Genomic DNA, 20,292 nt, shown 5'->3' with positions numbered 1-20,292 from the left:
TACTTAACTGAGAGCCCTTAGGAAGAGTTTTTTTGTTTGGTTTTCCACAAGGTGTTAGGAGCTCGTGTTGGAGCTTCGACTAAATTCAGATCGCACACAACAAGGCTCAGGCGCTTCTAACACAATTTTCTCCATATCAAAGGGAGATGTAGGAGAGAGGAGGGTGTTAAAAGTCCTTTGTTTATTCTGGTTTCTCTCCTTTCATTCATCAATCATCTCTATTGCGACATTATTTGTTCGAATATTTTAAAGTTGATAACCCTTTCATTTATATTTATTCCATTAATTATACCTCATCAACGTTGACTCAGTAACCATACTTTTCTTTTCTAAAACTAATTGTTGTAAACTACATTTGATGTCTATTTCAACAAGCAAAATAGTATTTTTCTTTAAAGAGGAAAAGAATATAGTTACAGATATTATTATATCATTGCTTCTTTCAATTTTCCCTTCAAATAAAAGGATATAAAGTTGTCTTTGCGTTCTCAAGTTAAACTGAAAACGTGCAAGACATACAAAAATTAGCTTAATTGAGGTTTGCAAGTAATTAAAAATATAAGTCTTTTTAGAGTGTCAACCATTATATTAAGAAAATAATGTGAGCAAATTCATGCATCTGAATTATACAAGTTATGAAACACCGACAACATATATCCCCTTAGAGATTTCACAACTCATCAGTATCTTCACCTTCTTCCTTTATTGATTGAGCATGCCTTTATTTTGTTCTAAACTTAAAAAATCCAAAACTTTATATTAATAATTATCATAAATTATAATGATGATAGAGATAATATATACACCTAAAAGATATTGATGTTTCCCTCTCGCTTTTAGTTTTTTTTCTTCATTCAGTGTTTAGTATTCGTATTAAAATCTCAATTAATTAGGATTTGCGCCGCGTAAAACACCCTAACAAGAAGATTTCCGGCCTTGTTCCCACCGTCCCACATTTGGTTAAGTGATAATTTGAAGCGAAGATATATAATGTTAATAAATTATAGTCAAGTGGTTGGAAAAATATATATAAAAATAACATATATTTTTTAATTTATTGATTTGACGTAAACATTTCTATAAAAGAGTCAATACTCTAGTTTCACATAGTGTATTCGTTTATATGTTTGAAAAATATAAAAAAGTACTATAAATTATAATTTTCTGTACTTACAAATATTATAAATGTTTTAAAAAATAACAATCAAAGAAAAACTGATGGCTTTTGTAATTCAACAAATGTGTTTCACCAAAATTAAAAGGAAGAATAAGATCTGATTCTTCAAATTTTTTTAGCTTTCTTCTTTTTGTTCTTTGCTAGACTTTAGTGTTGTCTTTCTACCTGACAAGAAGTTAACAACAATAAATTCAACATAATTTCACAAATACAATCTGAAAAGACTAAGATATATACAGATCTTATACAAAGATAACACAACAACCTGATAGTGACAAGGGATTAGGTGGCATCCTCTGAGATTATGACATGTCTTCTTCCATTGACCAAAAAAAAATAGTATCCTAAATACAAATTCTGTTAAAAAAATAACATCATTAATTAAAATTACAATACAGTTATATACAATATCTTCTTTAATTTGGTGACTTTACTGTTACAACAACAAACAAATTAACAAATAAAATAAAACCAATATCTTCTAATTTAGTGCCCTTTGATGGTCTACAATATCTCATACAACCAAAAAAAAAAAAAAAACCATGTACAAAATTATAATGTTACATTTGATATTTTTTATAATATGTTACAAAGGGTTAGGAGATCTTGAATAACTATTACAATTATCTAAAACAATTTCAAATAAATCACCTTCAGACTCCAAATCATAATCTAATACTTGTTTCAAACTATTAACAGTATTGTTATTACTTCTTGTATTGCTTCTATTAAGCCATTGTGCATCAATTCTACCCATTGAGAAAAGTTCCTTGCTGTCTTCATATCCAAGAATTGGTGAATCATTTTGCATTATTGGACCAATGAAGCAAGGATTTGGTGTCCTATGTAGATTTGCTGGTGGATATTTGAATACACTTTGTCCAAGATTTACTAGTACTAAAATGTCACCATTTGATGCTAAAATTGGGTAAAGTGGATTCCCAAATTCTTCTGTTTTGCAAAAAATTTCATGTACTAGCAATGAATCCACTGTGAAAAACACCTTCTTTTGGCTTGGATTGTAACCACAACCAATTACTTTTTCTGGTTTTCCCCACTCTTCTCTTTGTGATTCAAACACCAATTTCATTCCTGAAAAAAACCATTTCAAGTATGGTTACTAAACTACAATAACAATAACATACTCAGTGTAATTCTACAAGTTGGGTATAGTTACTAAACCTCAACAGCAGTACCATACTCAGTGTAATTCCACAAGTGCACTAAAGTTACTAAACTTCATTAACTATACAAGTAAATTTGCATCTAAGTAACTAAACTTTCGTAACTATAACAATAAAGTCACTAAACACTTAACACCTATGTCGTGTCACGCTATAGTACAACAACAACATATTATAACCCCACAAGTGGGATCGGGGAGGATAGATACGTACACATATCGAGATGGTAGACCTTACATTTATAATAAATATAGGTATATATGCATAAGTACTTGCAGTAGATACATAGAGTCTAGTGACTCATTATTGAATAATAAAATGTATTTACCTGAAAAGTTTAGGCCATTATAAGAGTAAGGTCACTAAACTTAACCTATTATAACGACAAAACCTATGACATCAAGGTAACATTACTACTATTATAGTGGGTTACATTTTTTGACTTAATTGTTTAACGGGTAAAGTTCAGTTACTTCAACAAACAACAATAAAAGAAGATAATACTAGTGATTATTTGGTTGTTGACTTGTTATCCGTGTATGTTGACAAATTCTGTTTGTGGTGTTACAATTCCACAATGTTGATCATGTACAATTAAAAACACTAATGACTGATTACTTATGTGACTTTTGGAATAAGCAATGAGCTAGTATATAAACTTTGTTATCAAATGCAAAAAATAAAATAAAATGGCCACTATGAAAAGTGAGTTTTTATGAACATTTTCTCTTCCTTTTATTTTTTTATCTAAGTCTTTATTTTAACTTTTCAAATGACATGTTTATCATCATAAGATTAAAAAATATTTTGGTACATTCTATATATCTTTAATTTAGACAACAAAATTCAGAAGTCTTGTTTACTTTATTAAACTCCGAAGTTAAAACCACCACCAACAACAACAACAATAACAAAAGAAAACATTCTAGTGAAACACTGTGCTCTAAGGAGAATAGCGTGTAAATCAGACAAATAAATTGAAACAACAGAATATAGAACTTACCATCAAGAAAAACAGAACCATTTGAGTTAAATCCAATGGAACCTTGATAGCTGCCTGGAAGTTTAAGTGGTAGAGCACAAGCACTTGTTAGCCCAATTGACAACACAATGAACTCATCACTTTTCAAATTCTCCTTTGATTCTTGAATTTTTTGATGTCCATTTCCCCTATGATTACTACTGCTACTACTTGTAACATGAACCAAAGACTCTGAATTAGCCTTTGAATTAGAAGAATCCTCTCTAATTAGCTTAATTTTCTCCAAATCTAATTTATCCTCTTTCACCTTTCCCATAACTTGAACATTATTATCTTGATTCCAAGGCAAAATTGTAATCTCAAAATAAGATTCTTGTGGAAATGATGAATTTCCCAAATGAGGTCCTGGTAAAGGCAAACAAGTTTTGACAACAGAGGAAGCTGACATAAATTTAGTGCTTTTATTGAGTTTTCGAATACCACCAGAATTGAATCGAATTTTCTGCATAAAATCAGATGAATCTTGACAAATTTCCCAACTCATATCATTTTCACCAACACATGATCCTAAAATGGACCTAGCTGATGATCTAATGGATGAAGATGGAGCAAAAGATGTGAAAGCAAATCTTGACCATCCATTTTCAACCGCGTCAGTTACAAGTGATGGATGATCAGACCAATTGAAACCTTGTTTAACAACATAATATTTGTTTGTAACATCGTGAACACTTACATGATGAAGTTTCGAAATCTGAGTTTGTTTTTTTGATTGATCTCCTCCTGGACAACATCTTCGTTTAATTATTGTGATTACAATTATAACAAGAATCACACTTGAAACTGCTACAAATGAAATCTTTAGCCATTCTTCCATCTTCCAATTTTATTTTATTTTGTGGGAGAGATTATTTATTTTTGGAACAGAGGAACGGTGGCGGCAACACAAAAATAATGGTTCAACAAAGACTGCAATAGAGACCAAAAAGAGAGAAAGTTGACATTTTCTTTTTTATATATATAATATATATAAAAATAGAAAGAGTAAAGGAAAATGAAGTAAATGGAAAGAATGGGAGAGGCGTGCTATGCCAAGAAAAGATAACATTTACACCTTTTCTATATTGACAAAAATGCAGGCACGCTCATAAATACATATTTATATTGGTCTATTCGTTCATTTTTACTTGTTCAATATTTTTTCCATTTTTATTTATATATTGTCCTTAACAGTGGCGGAACTAAGATTTTTGATAAGGGGGTTAAAAATCTAAAAAACTAGATACACGAACTAACCAAAGGGGATTCGACATCTATTATATATACATAAAAAATAATTTTAATCATATATAAATAGTAATATTTTCCACTGAAGAGAGTTCGGATGAACCCCTAACAGAGGGCTGGTTCCGCCCTTAGTCCTTAAGATTATTACTTGTTATTTCATAAAATCAATACATAAATAACACTATTCTTCATATTTTATCCTTGAGAGTTATTAGTCTTAAAAGTATGAATTTGAACAACATAAGAAAACTAAATGATTAAATTCATGTTATTTGATCAATTTAATTTATTGAAAATTTGACTTCAAAATATCACTAAATAGGGATATAATGATAAATTTACCTAGTTTCTTAAGATGTGTAAAATCTAAAATGATGACATATATATATGGGCGAAGGAAGTATTAACCTGACACATTCTTAACGAGTAATTACAATAGGATAATTTTATTATATTATTAAATATATATTTTTAAAAATGCTATAGGTAATAAAAGATTAATTAGAAAGTAAGTGATGAATTATTTTTTAATTTTCTAAATTGAACAAGTAAAAATTGATGAAAAATATTTTTTTATTAATTTATGTGATAGTATTTGATTGAGTATGAAATTAAAAAAAAATCGGTTTGTTTTGTACTTATTACAAATCAATTACTCACATTTCGACTAATTTAATTGTTAAAATATCTATTATCTTTCATCCATATATTATGTATTGAGTAATTCAGGATTTTAGTCAAATTATTTCTTATTTATGAAAGTACCTCTGTTTTAATACTTTAAAGATGAACCCTGACATCTTTAATTCTTTAAACTTGTTAAAATAAAGAATTTTTTATCCGACTAACAGAATATGTGACTACCAAAGAATACTAAATACACGATATCAATGGGAAAAAGATAATTGACTTTTGAACCGACTAAAAAGTTGACCAACTAGCATCGATATTTTTGCGCCATAAAATTAAAAAAATTCATCATAGTTCGGTTTGGTTTATTTAAAAGATTCAATCGGAGTTTTGAAGAAAAAATGCTCAGATCAATTTTTTGAAACAATTTTAAAAAAAAGTTTAAATGCATATGTAAGATAAAAAATAGAAGCCTAATCGGTTATACTAAAATATTTTTGTATGATACTTAAACCATCAAGTTTAGTCGATTTTCTATTTTCTTGATTTTTTGGGTAAAAGCAATTGATTGACCTTGTCGATTTTAATTAAAAAAAAAAAAACAAATTTTGGTATCAAACCGATTAAGTTAGTCGTTTTTCAATCGTTCCAACAGAATTTAATGTTCTTAGTATTTTTTTTCAATACTTTTAATATTTTTTACGTTCATTCTGTCAGTTGAATAAACAATACTCTACTTTAACACATTTAAGTAACTAAATCAAAGATGTCTAGAGTCATTTCTAAAGGACCTAAATAAACCTATTTTAATAAAACAATTTTAGCTAAGAACTCTAAGTATTTTTGTCTATCAAAGCTTGGCCATATAACAAGAAATTATCTCATTTGTTTTGCCACCAATAGACTTGGACAAATAATATAGACTTTTAAAGTTTATGATAAAAATAAGATTTAATATTTGGATAAATTATTTTATTAAAAAATAAAATAAAATTTAAATTATTTCTAAATTTTAAAGAGTAATAATCTCTCTTGAAACAACTTAAAAAAAATATCCTCCCACACCATTTTTGGGTATTAGGGGTCGCGTGTCTCGTTTATTTTTAATTTAAATTTTCAAAGGACATAGAAAGGCATATTCTTTTGTTTTATTTATAAAAAATAATAAATAAAAAAGCCTTCTAGAGAGAAATAAAATTCTTGAAATGGCGGTCAATGATACATGGTTTGACTTGTGTCAAATTTGCCTAAAATCAACACCAAATTAATATGAAGGGACTGTTAATTGTCAAGAATTAATTAAGAAAAGATAATCAAATAGTGGGCGTAAAAAAGTGAATTTTTTTTAGACTTTAGTGTTATATATAGTGTAACTTTAATTTGAAAAAAATAAGAATTTTGACTTTTATCATTAGAGTATATAAAGTAAAGAGATTATACATGAGAATTGAGATTATAAAATATAACCTAAGTGATTATACGCAAAATTAACTTCTTTTTTATGTATATAAAAAATTTAATTCCAGATATATAATCTCAACCCATCAATCTCGCGGATTCAAATAATCAAATAATTACAAAAAAATAATAATTTACATGTGCTCCAACTTTTGTTTTCATGTATTTTGCATAGATCCAATATTATATTGCCTTAAAATAATAATACGAAGCAATTTTAATTTGAGACATGAAGTAAAGTCTTAAATTTAAATTCACTTACCAGTCGAGTTGTGATAATAAATTATTTATATTAATTCTGCATACGACATTTTATGTTCTAAGGTTATTTGAGTGTTTTTATCCAATCGAACCTTCTTATTTTGACGTTTAACTTTGTAGAGAAGTAAAGATCAAAAGTGGGGAACAATTACAAGAACAGAAAATCTAAGGAAAGAAACGAATAAGAAAAAGCTAGAAATATACAAAAGTAAGAACTTGTTTTCATAGTACAAGGTAAATGATGCTCTCTCCGTCGCAAAATACTAATAATGTGTCTGCTTCTCGAGAGTCAAATTATATATAAAATCTTTGATCAATATTTTAAAATATACTTTTTAATATATTATTATGAAAAGAATTGCAACTTATACAATGTATTTGTCTGAATAACTAAATTTTGATTCTAAAATTTTAAATTAATATTTGAAAATTAATTTAATGGATTGACCAACGGAATGCATGAGATAAAAAAAGATAGAATTTATGCAAAAAAAAAATTCTGAGAAAGAGAGGCGACATGGAATTATCACGTACCGATTTGGATCAGATTAATAAGCTTATGACCATCGAACAAATTAAATTTGACTGATCAACTCTCGAAGGGAATGATTATTTTTTTAAGTCGAAAGTTATCACTTATAATCAATTATCACAATTCTTAATTAAGCGTAGGGATGCAATTGAAGTAATGATTTTGCACCATCCACTTCTATTTTACTTTTACTTTTTTTTTTCTTTGGCTTCACTTTTCTTGTTATTTCTTTGGATTCATTAGCATGATCCTTAAAAGACCCAAAAAAAAGGATAATTTCATGGCAAAAGCTGGTCCAATCTTCAGACTTTTCTTCTTCTTACACATAATTTTTCTGTACAAAAGACTCAAAACTTTGAAAAAGTAAAAGATAGACAACGAAGAGCGGGCCAGCAATTTTGTTAAATTAATATTCTCCATTAATAATACCTTTTTTTATTTGTCCATTCACTCTAGATCATGTAATGAATACTGTACCAATTGGAGTTGATAGAGAGGTAAGTATTTATTTATTCTTAATTAAAAGATCTCGGATTCAAGTCTCCTTGGATACATAGTCCTCTTTGTTATGGAGCGCTTTACCCTAATGTGGGACCTTCCGACGCAAATCTAGATTTAGTCAGGATCTGGATACCAATGGAAAAAAAAATATAATGAATACGGTAGAATAACTATATAGACTATGACAATTTTGAATAAATTTTTAGCTACTTATAAACATTCAATAACTATCAGCCGAGCATATTGAAATTATAGCTCTAGGCCAATTCTTCTTGACAGAATCCACGCAAAAAAAGAAAATCTTAAATAAAAAATAATGCTACACAACATTTGAATCACACTAATTAAATAATAATAAGCTTCTGCTTCTTCTTATATGAGCTGAATATTGTATTTCTCGTGTCTTTTCATGGTTTAAAAATTAAAATATAATGATCATAAATTAGGTCAACCCCTTTTTATTCCTTCTTTAAATTTGTTATTGTATTATCGAATAAGACAGGAGAGTATATAGGTCAAGAATTAAAGTAAACGACTAGTAAGTAGTTGAGTGGTCCTTTTCTTCTTGATGATAGAGCAAGTTTCTAGTCCGGAATACCTATGATCGGCTCCCTTACCAATATATTTATCCCTTACCAATATATTTATTCTAGTAGCAATTTATTCTTCAATTTTATTATTACTATTGTTCATTTTACTTTAATGATCACCTTTACTATTTTTACTGGCTGGATTTTTGTCATTAATATTTTCATCATATTTTTTTTACTCGTGCATTCTTTTTCAAACAAGTTTTTGAAAAATGATTTTCTTGAATAGAGGATTTATTCAAAACAATTTCTCTATTTTATAAAGATAAGAATAAAATCTATGTACACCTCATATTTTTTAATCTCCACTTATAAGACTATACTGATATATTGTTATAGTATTCCCAAATTTGTTGTTATAACGTACTTGACATTCCCAGGAAGAGATAGCTACTTACTAAATTCATAGAATTATTGATTAACCTAACAAGAAGGAATCGGGTTGAGCTACTCCATCAACTTTCAATTTATGTTTAGTAGTTTGATTAATTTGATACGGAGTTTTAAAAAATAATTTTTAAAATATGCAATTTTAAACAAGTGATAGTTATATTCATACGATAATAAGACTTTTGAAATTTGTGGTCTCAGATATGCGATAATATTTGTATGTTATTTAACGACCAAATGGAAGTTTAAAGTTATATTATTTTCAAATATATATAAAATGTATCATTTAATGAAGGGTACTTATTTTGGTTTATAATAATATACCCAACATAATAAAACAAGAACAATTAGTTCACGTCATAAGCTAATATCATCAGTCTTGTGAAAGTGTGTTAGATACAAATTAATTATTAATTGACAGATTAGGAAGAATCACAATAGGCATCTCTCAATCACAAAAGAAATTAGTTAAAGCTAATCATGTATTCTTTTTTCACGAAAAAGATGCAAACAAAAGAGTTGTTTGCTAGACCTGCTTGTGTCGGACATCACTAAAAAAAACATTAAGAGGGATAATTAAGGGGGAAAATACAAATGGTATTTTTGTATAATCGTATTCAAAATTTATTAACTGGTTAATTTAAATTTACATCGTATAAAATAAAAATAAATTTCCTACCAAAGTCGTTCATATTCACATAACATGAAAATTCAAGACTTCTACGGTCTACCCTTATTAGTTATAACTAAAGAGATCTTCTTTTACGACATGACTTTCCTCTTCTCAATTATGTTTTACTAATAAGAAATAAGAAACCACAATAGATTACGATAGGTGGTAAGTATTTTTTCATTTTTAGTCGGATATCTCAAATTTAAACTTTAAAATAAAATTGTATTTGATATGATATTACGCGATATACCACTATAGAATGAAATTTTGAAGCGTGAACTCATATTAATAGGATCGTAAAAATGAATATCGAATATCATGTCCAACATTGATTCCTTCAAATGTATCAAATAAGTATATAGGAAGTAGGAAATCAAGTATATCCGTTGAAAGCACGGCAAAGGACACAGTGAAAGTTTTTTTTTTTTTTTAAAAGGAGAGACAAGAAAGAGTGGCACAAAAAAAGAGTAGATGGTAAAAACATTCAAAGGAGTCATAGGATATACTGCTAGTATAGTAAAGAAAAGCATGAAATATGGAGCTTTTGTCCCTTCATTTTGTTTCCTACTTTGGAACAAAGATATCTTCCTCCTAATTATTATGGTTGTAAGGTACATTTAGCAAGGAAGCAAAATTAATCTCGTACTTGGCCAATTTTTTTTGATTTTTTTTTTTTTGTGCTTGATGAAAATATTACACTAGAAGAAGTAAATGATGAGGCATTGATATATGTCACCCACACGTCAATTATGTGTCAACAAGAGTTAACCCTAAATGTTGGGATTATATATATGTTATATTGTTGTGTAACGTCAACATCCTGCCTATAACTAGGCTTATGTGATGGATCAAGATCAAACGGATTGTCAAGAATGACTCCTACTTGATAGGCTTATTTAAGAAATAAAGTTACATCCTTGCTAATAGTTAATATTATAACTTTGATATGATATTAAGTGCTTGATCCTAACAAGTAATATCAGAACCAAGATCATGGATTCTATATATATTTCTACTTTCAAGAACGATATGACACATGTGAGAGGTGTTGGGAGAGGGATTGTTGGGTAACATCAACATTTTCCCTATATTGAGGCTCATGTGATGGACCGAGGATGGACCAAGTCGGAGTCTTTGTCGAGTATGGAGGTTGGTAAAGAAGTAAATTTATGTCACTGCGATCAACTATAGTTTTTAGCATAATGATAAACACTTTAACGGTCCTAACACATCTTAGCTAGTGTTTTTTTTTCTGTTTAATCGTCCATTTTCTGAAATTTACTGGCCCATAGTTCTCACAATGACAATGGGCCGAGCAAAAACAGATCAAGCTGTCCACTAGTCCATGCCTAAGCCCATCAAAGCCCATCTCGTAATCATAACAAAGGCAAAGGCTGGACTCTTTTTTTCTATGTCAAAATTTACAAAAAAAATTAATATGAAAGTGTAAATCTAGAATAAGTTTAATGTCATCCTTATATTTTATTATTATATGCGCACATGAGAAATACAATATTCATCATTCCCTCTATTCCGCTTCATTTGACACTATTTTCTTATTAGTCCATTTCAAAATGAATGATAAAACTTTGATACCCGCAGGCCGCAAACATGAAAAGTCTTCATTGAGTTTTGGGAATAGGCCCATTTATGATAGTGGGCCTAATGGCTTGTTTGGACGTTGTTTTCTAGGTTGGGTCGAGAACCAGATCTCTTTTACCCGAAAGGTTTATGTTCTTGAAACGACATTTTACGCGAATTGGCAAACATTATTAGTGTATTTAATATAGCTATAATTTTATTTAATTATGAATCGTAGCTACAATTTAATAAAATTTGTTATGAAGAATCTCAGGTATTCGTATAAATCATATTTGTATATATTTATGTAAATGCATATGTATTAATAAATTTTTTTAATATACTGTACATATACTATATGTATTTGTGTGTATACAAACTTTCATTTCTGATGTTTGATTCTATATATTTTATTATTATTTTTGGTGGTATATTTATTTTTCGTATATTATCACCCACAATACTTTATACGAATCGATTGTATAATTTCAACACTTATATATTATTACTTATTTATTTATATTGATAGTTTGTATACAATACAAATACTTGTATATAATATGTTGCTGGTATAAACTCAATTTGTATAATTTATAATAAAAACATCGAAAATATACTAACAAAAATTAGTATAGCAAATTGAACTATAATTATGGAGCGTAATTAGGCAAATTGTAGCTAAAAATATGTTAATCGATAAAATATGTAACTCTTCAATCTTCATATTAAGTCTGAGAATTATGTTAACCTTACAACTATAGTGATAATTTACTATAATTAAATTACTCCGAACATTAATTCACTGTGTTAAGAAGAGAAAGTAATGTGAAATAATTTTTAGAACTTTGATAGCACCTTTTAACATTGTATATAGGTCATTTTACTTACTTTATCCAACCAAGACCATGTCTAATGTTCTCTTCTTTTTTTTCTAGGTTTTCCGACCGATGTCCATTATTTATAACAAAATTTGATTAAATTCATATCGTTCATTGCAAGATTTATTTTTTAAAATAGACACTTTCAATAGAATTTTAATAAGTTTTCAGAAGCTCGAATTTGAAACTGAGAATCGACTGAATATGAAAGATTTGTCGGAACTATATAGTTTGATGTTGGACAAGAGCTCTGACCATTAAAAATTAGTGCATAATGATTGTCTTTTTGCACTCATTGTTAGTGTATCAAACTATTATATGTGTTTAGTCACTTGAACACTATTTTGCATTACTTCATTCCAAGTGTAGTCAAAATATTACTTACTAGATGCTTTTAATTAAATCTTTTGTTGTCCAAATACAATTCTGTATCTAGTCAAAATGGTTCCCATTATATGTCAGGTTCATTGTCAGTGGGGATGTCTTTATTTGAGGATTCCCAGAGTAGTTAATTTATTTTGATGCTAACTTTATACTTAATTACTTCCAACATCTCAATTGAATATGACCCGTCTAATTCATCTAAGTTTTTGGTGGATTAAGACTAATTAAGTTAACCCATGAAAACATGACTTATTCAACTTGTTTAGAAATATTCCGTCAATTTATGGCAATCTATTCGTACTTGTTCGGTTCAACTCATCTAAAAATTGTGATGATATTTAGACTCTCGGTTCAAATTAATCTATGAAAAAATTTGTCAATTTTTTTTTGGTATGTTATATTAATATATAGTCATAACTTTTAATAGTGGTGTAGTCAGAAATTTTATTAAACGTGCCAAGAATAATAGTGTATGGCTGTCAAAATAAAACAAAAATTGTTCGGGTTTAAACCCGTAACTCCTTCACTCAAATGGACACCCATTATCACTGCGCCAAAATCATAACTTTTGTCAAGGGTGTCCAACTTTAAATATATTTCCTTTAAATGTAGAATTTAACATATATATACAGTGTAATTTTCTCACGAAAGGTGTTCAGTTGGACACCCTCGGATGGCTATAGCTACGCCCCTGACTTCTAATAGAAAAAGTAATTAAGTAATTAAAGAACTTATAAAAATAAAAAATAAAAATCAATATTTAGTAAAAATTAAGAAAATTGAATTATTTGTATTATTTAACTCATTTTGACCTAATTTATTTTAATCGAAGTAACATTTAGGTAGATTAATGACCCGCTCATTTTTTTCTTTTTTGATAATTTGGACTAGTTTGCGGGCACCTTAACTCATTCCATAAAATATCTCACTTTCCACCAGCAATAGGTAGTAACTCTGTTCACTAAGACAAAATCATATAGAAAAAAATCACTAAGTGTTTTGTCTCTGCTAAAATTTAAACATGGGAACTGAAGATATATACTCAACCTGCTAGGCCATACTCTTGAATGCATTTATTAATTCAGTTCATTATAACATGCCTAATTTTCGTCCAACCAACACATTAGCTCACTTTCACATATATAACATTTGAATAGATTAATATCTCGTTTATTTTAGCTTATCTAATCTCAATTCAACCCGCATATTTAACGCGCCGGTGTTGAAGCCTCATTCGTATAAAAGTTGAAACTTGTTAATCTCTTTGATTGTATTATTAACAATATAACGCCAGATACATTTTGTGGGGAGTGGGTATTGCCTGTGAAGTCTTTTTCTATGCCTAAAACACAACTAATTTTATTTCAATATTTGTTGCATTTTACAATGATCCTCTCCCTTCCTCCCACGACATACTAAATGTTAAGTCTTTATCAGCTTTTTTATTTATTTGTTTTGATTAAACTAATTAGGGAGTAATACTTTATAGCAATCAATCATTTAGGTGTCAATACCAAATTAGTTGAAGTTTATTATGTTAATTTATTCTATTTATACGTTAATTATTTGTCATGAGTTCTATAAAATTCTACTCTTTTGTTAGAAATTGGATACATCTCTATATATACTTCCTACTCTTTTGGTGTCCATTTTTACTAATTTCTTTTTATGAGAATGCCCTTTTTCTCTTTGAGGATAGAGCATTGTGTTTGGTGTTGTATATATAGTTTGTTATGTATTTGGAAAAAAAGTGGAATTCTTTGATTGATAACCTCAATTTAATCTTTCAAGTTCTTCCTCATTTTATTCATTTAATTAAAAATATTCTCATAAAATCAATCTAAAAATATCAGTAAGAATACTGACATAAGTAACAAAAATTCTTACGAAAAATACAATCACAAGTAAGTGAAATATGTTCTATGTTTAATCAATCTACGTAAAGTGAATCGAAAATAAGTCTGCAGTGATATGTTGGTTTTGCAAGTTGATTAGAAATGTCGGCGTTACGTTCTCAAAGAGTAAGAAACGTGAGAATCATGAAGAGTTATTATTCGTGTGAAACAATAAAAATAGAAAAAACTACAAAATAATATAATACATATCATGAGGATTGAGGAGTAGCACCAAAGCAAACTTCTGTATTATTTTTTATGTAATTAGCAACCGATTTCTTTGTATTGAGGCGGACCCAAGCTAAGTTAGCTTATCTCAAATAGTGATTTTATTTTTTTTTAATATAAACTATGATATATAAATTTATATTTCATATATAAAAAAATTTATCTTCAACGTGTAAAAATTATCGAAAGTATTAAATTTGTTTGTATTAAGCAGCCGATTGCTTTGTATTGCGGCGGACGCAAGCAATATCTATCTCAAAATAGGCAAGTCGGCAAAACCCCACATGTCTCTATTTTCATTTTTTAGCTCGGTGCGCATTTACTCTAACTAATATTAATTAAATAAAGTGGCCAACATCTTCAATTTTCATCCTACAATGTTTAGGTTTTTAATACAAAATTTTCTAAACACACTAACTATGATTTCGAGAAGATGGTTTTGATAAAATTCATTGACTCATAAGATTACATCGGATATATTAATTAGATAAAGCTCATCTTATCAATCAGAATTGAAACTAAAGTTTAAAGTTCACGAGATTTAATTTTTTTTGTATTAATAGGTTTCTTTTGTAAAAGAGCTCGCTCTACCCAAAATTGACAACTCAATATTGTAAAAGATTCGAAGTATCTAATTCAAAATCTTAAGGTAATGAACAAAGTTAGATTGAGGATAAAGCACTTCCTAACAAAGGTGACTTCGTATCAAAGGGACTCAAAATAAACTAAAACAATGTACAAATACTCTAAATACAATATAATACTATTACTATTTGGCGATAGCTTTTCACGTAGTTAGTAAAATATTGAATTAAGAAAAAGGACAATATGATACACAAAATATTCCACGTTAGCAAATTTTAAAGATTTGATTGGATTACTTCAAATAATAGATTAACACAATACACAAACAGTCTTAATATAATTTAATATTATTCGTATCTCACGAAATTTATACGAGTTTTTCACATAATTATTAAAATGAGTATTAAATTATATATATAAAAAAGACGGTATAATACACAAAACGTTCCATATTAGTACATTTTAAGATATTAATTGGATTACTTAAAATCCAGTATGAAGAAATTTTTCTTTCTAAAATAAAAGTCATAATATATAATATTTTTATTATTATATAGAAAAATAGAGTTTGGATTTGAAACGGAAGTAAGGTTATATGTAAGCTGAAATCAGTGGCATGTACATGTGCTTAGAACTTTAATATATATCATTTGCGTGGACATAAAAAAAGTCACTCTCAAACGCCACCACACCGACTTACTTTCACACTTAATTTGTTTTTTCCATTTTGATGATATAACCTATGGTATTATTTTTGCAATTAAAAATAATATTAATTACCGCCCCTCCTAAAACTTCAACCAACTTGTCAACAATCTAATTAAAGTCATCCTCATCTTTAATTGTTAATCCATTTTAGTCAAAATTCATTGTATGTTTCTCCTTTTGAGTTCTACCACTAGATTGTGTTGGCAAAGATAGATATACATATAATGGAAAGGAAAAACAAACGGACTATAATAAAAATAGTTTTTAGCTATAATAAATATATATATTAACAAAAAATATTAGAATTATCATCGGTATTACTTAATTAATATTGAATCAAATGCAGTTATAGATTTTAAGGACATTTACATTGTTGTTCAAAATATATATATTTGGTGATAATTAAGCTATCATCGTTAATTAATTATTACTAAAGATCAATTTTTTGATGTAGTGACAAGGCAAAATAAGAAAGAGGGAATAAAAGTAAATTGTAAAAATAATTAGGTTTTACGTTTTTACATTCACTTATCATTATAAAAAAAACCTAAATACAATTTAATTCTTGATTTATTTAATATTGGACTTCGTATTAGGTTATTCACGCATTACATATTTAATCCTAGACATTCGAGGTATTGAGTATCTTATCCCGTAAATATATTGTCTAAAAGTTCAATTAGGTTTAACGTCTATTTATTAGTACTATTTTAATTGTTTTCCTAAGTTGTTATAATAGCAAATTCATCAACATATTTAAATTAAATCACCAATTGGAAGCCATAATCAGTCAGCTCTGAATATTATTTCTTGGATTACATATGGTTTTAAATTAAAATATTATGCTTGGAAAAAGATGTTTTATTGATTTAAATGAAGATGTTTCCACATTTGTCGTTATCGTTGAACGAAAAAATAAAACTTAGTGCAATCATAGAAGTTAAACAAAAAGATTTAAAAATAAAAATTAAATTGCCATAAATATTTATGTGATTACAAATTTGTCTAATCATCTATCGATATGATTGTGATGGATAAAAGACTTGAATTAAATTTATGAAAATGAAAAAATCATATAAAAAATATCGCTCAAAATATAAGCACTATAATATATAAAATTTAAATTTAATTAAATTTTAATATGAGTAACGGAAGAGATAGGCATTCAATGTCCACATCGGTCAAATAACGATTGATATCTTTTGATTTAATTTATTTTGAAGTCTACTTGCAATTGTAAGTTACAACTAAAAGCAACCTAATCGTACCCTCTGGTGCTCTTCCTTAATTTTTTCCGTTGATTAACAATAGTATTGAAGCCTGACCTAGATTTGCGTCATATAAGACCTTATTAGGGAAATTACTTTAAAAAATTAATTTCTTCGTCACATTTCCATTTTTTACGTCTCTTTAAAAACTTATTAATAAAAATTTGAATAATATATATATATCGTAGTTTGCGATTAAAATTATAAATGGAGAATTCATAAATATCTCGTAACAAAAAAACTACGACTTGAATTAGCGTCACATTCAAAACGTTTGATCTTTGCGTGAGGAGGAAGTGTGGCACCGCAATTTAGTTTAATTTCATGTATATATTTAATATTTTATTTATACATTATAAATATATTCATGTAGGACAAAACTATGGGTAAACATATAAAATGCATTCATATTTCAAAAAGGAAAAAGAAAAAATGAGTAACGTTATTGTTAAAATTGCTGTATTTTTAGGCTAGTAAATTTTTAGAGCTCATTTGATTTGTAGACCAATAAAAAAAGAAAAAGGGAAGAGCCGACCGTCAACACCATTTTAATGACCTCAATGATTATTCTGTACTTCTTTAGATATAATTATTTGAATTTCAAGTTTCCTGTCTACAAAAGCTATTTTTAGCTAAATATGTGGAAAAAATTATGAGTATCAATTATTATCCACATTATTATAAATAATTATTTTAAACTATTTATTAATTTATAAAATTAATTATTCCATTCTTACAAATTTATTTATTTTAAAAGTGTAAATGTAAAAAAATTCAAAAAAAATCTTAAGACATAATTAATATTTTTTTAATCTATGATATCTTTAAAATGATATAGAAAAAAAAGTGAACTAATTTAAGACGAACAAAATGCTAGAAGAGGTTCAGTGTGTTTTGATCGTTGGATTAAGATTTTTAGGAGTACTAATATTGTTGTCATTTCAATTTATAAAATAATTTATCTATATATCAGTTGATTACTGAATAAATAGTACATCTAAAAAGTAAAATAATTAAACATATATAACAAATACCTTAATAATTAATAGTAATACATTACTAACCTGGCTAACTTTTGTCGATTACCAAATGACCCCTAAATACTTTGAATCAAAGAATAAAATTATTTCCTCCCTTAATTAGTGAAATTGTTGTGAAGAAAAAATTGGTCCGATGGAATATGTCGGCCGAATTTGTACTTATCTTTAAGGAAGATCAACGTGGCGGCCGTGCCTAGACGACAGACTAGCAGCCTAGCAAAGAAAACAATTACTCCCTCCCCTTATGCGTGCTCCATATGCTCTCTTCCCTCAATCATCACTCACACTAAAACTCACAGCATCACCCACGGAACGGTGACGGAATAATAAATACTCCTTTATTTTTAATTAAGAAATCTGAGATCGAGTAATTTATTTCATTAATGAGTGCTTGATCTCTAATGTAGAATTTCTTAACGTAAAATCGAATTTAATCAAACTATAATGTAGATTCTGGATAATTAGAGATTTAAAAGAAAAAAACTCACATCATTATAGGGTTTGTTACTTGTTTTTCTCTTTCCATATATAAATACAAAATTTATCTCTATATTCCCACCTCCATATATATACGACACTTGTTTTAAATACGACATATGTTCTTTCATATATCTAATTTTCTCCTTCCCCATCTTCTTTCTTCCTTGTGAAACAAGTGAGTATTATATTTTTTTCTTCTTTGTGAAACTATGATGGAAGGAGAAAAGAGAAAGCAGAGGGAACACCAACAAGATAAGCCATACAGAGGAATACGGATGAGGAAGTGGGGTAAATGGGTAGCTGAAATTCGAGAACCAAACAAACGCTCTCGAATTTGGCTTGGTTCTTATTCTTCCCCTGTTGCTGCTGCTCGTGCTTACGATACCGCTGTATTTTACTTGCGAGGTCCTTCAGCTAGGCTTAATTTCCCTGAATTCATAGTTGATGACCATGAAAATCACGATCTATCAGCTGCTTCTATTAGGAAGAAAGCTACTGAGGTAGGTGCTAGAGTTGATGCTCTTCAAACTGCGATTCATAATTCTACTGCTATTCCTCCTGAATCCAACTGTAATTCCAATTCGAAATCAACAAGGATGATGATGAAGCCTGATTTGAATGAATATCCTACCCCAGAAAGTTGCGACGAAGATAATTGAATCTCTGCTTCAAATTAAAGCCATAAGCGGCGAGTTACAGAGGCGAAAAGGGGATTATTGTTATGACGATTAGATATATTGAGGATCCATGTATGAAATATAATCCGAAGGGATTATATGTTAATATTATCAATTATGGTAGTTATTAAAGGAAATTAATCTCAAAATTACGATTAGTGTTTGTTCGTTTCTTTGAATTTGAATGTTTTTTCCTCATAATTCCCAATTTTGTTACTGTTCCATTGAAGATTGGAATGGAATCGTCATGAATCACTAATAATAGAAGATAAAAGCAAAAAAAAAACAGGATATGGCCTACAAAAAAAAAAGGAAAAATTCAGTTGGCAAACAAATTCTCTTTTATGTTAGAAGTAGATAAGAAGATAAGAAGAAGAAGAGAGATGAGATGGGGTTTGTGTTGTAAACCGGTAAAATATGTGACGTTGATCGTGTGTGGAGACCACCACCGCCATACGATGGAGTCCCCACGCCAGAGCCATGGTGTTTTAATATATTTTTTAAAAAAAACTTGAAAAAGTAGTGGTCCTAATTTATTTGATTAACCTTTGTCCAAATTTTGTATTGGAGTCTTGATTAAATGAATGAATCTCGTACTGTAGAATCCTTTTTTCTACACTTTGAAAATCTACATTTGAATATGATCGATGACGCTCTTAGTAAGATAAAAACTTTTTTTTTTCATATCGACAATTTAAACTTGAGATTTTTAATTAAGAATGAAATAATTTTACCATTGTATCACGACTACTCGTGTTAATAATAGTGGACCTAATTAAGTCACTGTCAGGGGTGGGGATTATGATGATTATGAAGCTGAGAAGGAAAGTTTTGTTCCCTGTTTGCTTGGGTATTGGATGACGCACACCTGGGCGGTGTTTATATTTTTCACTCTAATATAAT

The 20,292-nt window shown here is 28.4% G+C and overlaps 2 protein-coding genes across 2 annotated transcripts; one reads left to right on the top strand and one right to left on the bottom strand.

Moving 5' to 3' along the window:
• Positions 1–1,726: 1,726 nt before the first annotated feature.
• On the bottom strand, positions 1,727–4,241 carry LOC125811569 (uncharacterized). The gene is made up of 2 exons (XM_049491084.1): positions 3,365–4,241; positions 1,727–2,269 (listed from the first exon to the last, which is right to left on the bottom strand). The coding sequence occupies exons 1-2, from the start codon at positions 4,218–4,220 to the stop codon at positions 1,764–1,766; spliced, it is 1,362 nt and encodes a 453-aa protein (XP_049347041.1). The 5' UTR covers positions 4,221–4,241; the 3' UTR covers positions 1,727–1,763.
• A 14,607-nt stretch (positions 4,242–18,848) lies between these two features.
• LOC125811960 (ethylene-responsive transcription factor ERF010-like) lies at positions 18,849–19,552 on the top strand. The gene has a single exon (XM_049491510.1). The coding sequence runs from the start codon at positions 18,922–18,924 to the stop codon at positions 19,369–19,371; it is 450 nt and encodes a 149-aa protein (XP_049347467.1). The 5' UTR covers positions 18,849–18,921; the 3' UTR covers positions 19,372–19,552.
• The last annotated feature ends 740 nt before the right edge of the window (positions 19,553–20,292 follow it).

Source organism: Solanum verrucosum, unplaced genomic scaffold (assembly GCF_900185275.1).
Source record: "Solanum verrucosum unplaced genomic scaffold, falcon-dt-bn FXZP01000235.1, whole genome shotgun sequence".
NCBI lineage: Eukaryota > Viridiplantae > Streptophyta > Magnoliopsida > Solanales > Solanaceae > Solanum > Solanum verrucosum.
This window is presented reverse-complemented; position numbering and strand designations above follow the sequence as displayed.

Bases quoted from the DNA above. Each gene is read 5' to 3' on its own strand.
- LOC125811569 (XM_049491084.1), bottom strand. From the start codon at position 4,220: ATGGAAGAATGGCTAAAGATTTCATTTGTAGCAGTTTCAAGTGTGATT. The intron at 2,270-3,364 runs GTAAGTTCTATA...GGTTTTTTTCAG, and splicing joins TGGTTCTGTTTTTCTTGATG to GAATGAAATTGGTGTTTGAA.
- LOC125811960 (XM_049491510.1), top strand. From the start codon at position 18,922: ATGATGGAAGGAGAAAAGAGAAAGCAGAGGGAACACCAACAAGATAAG.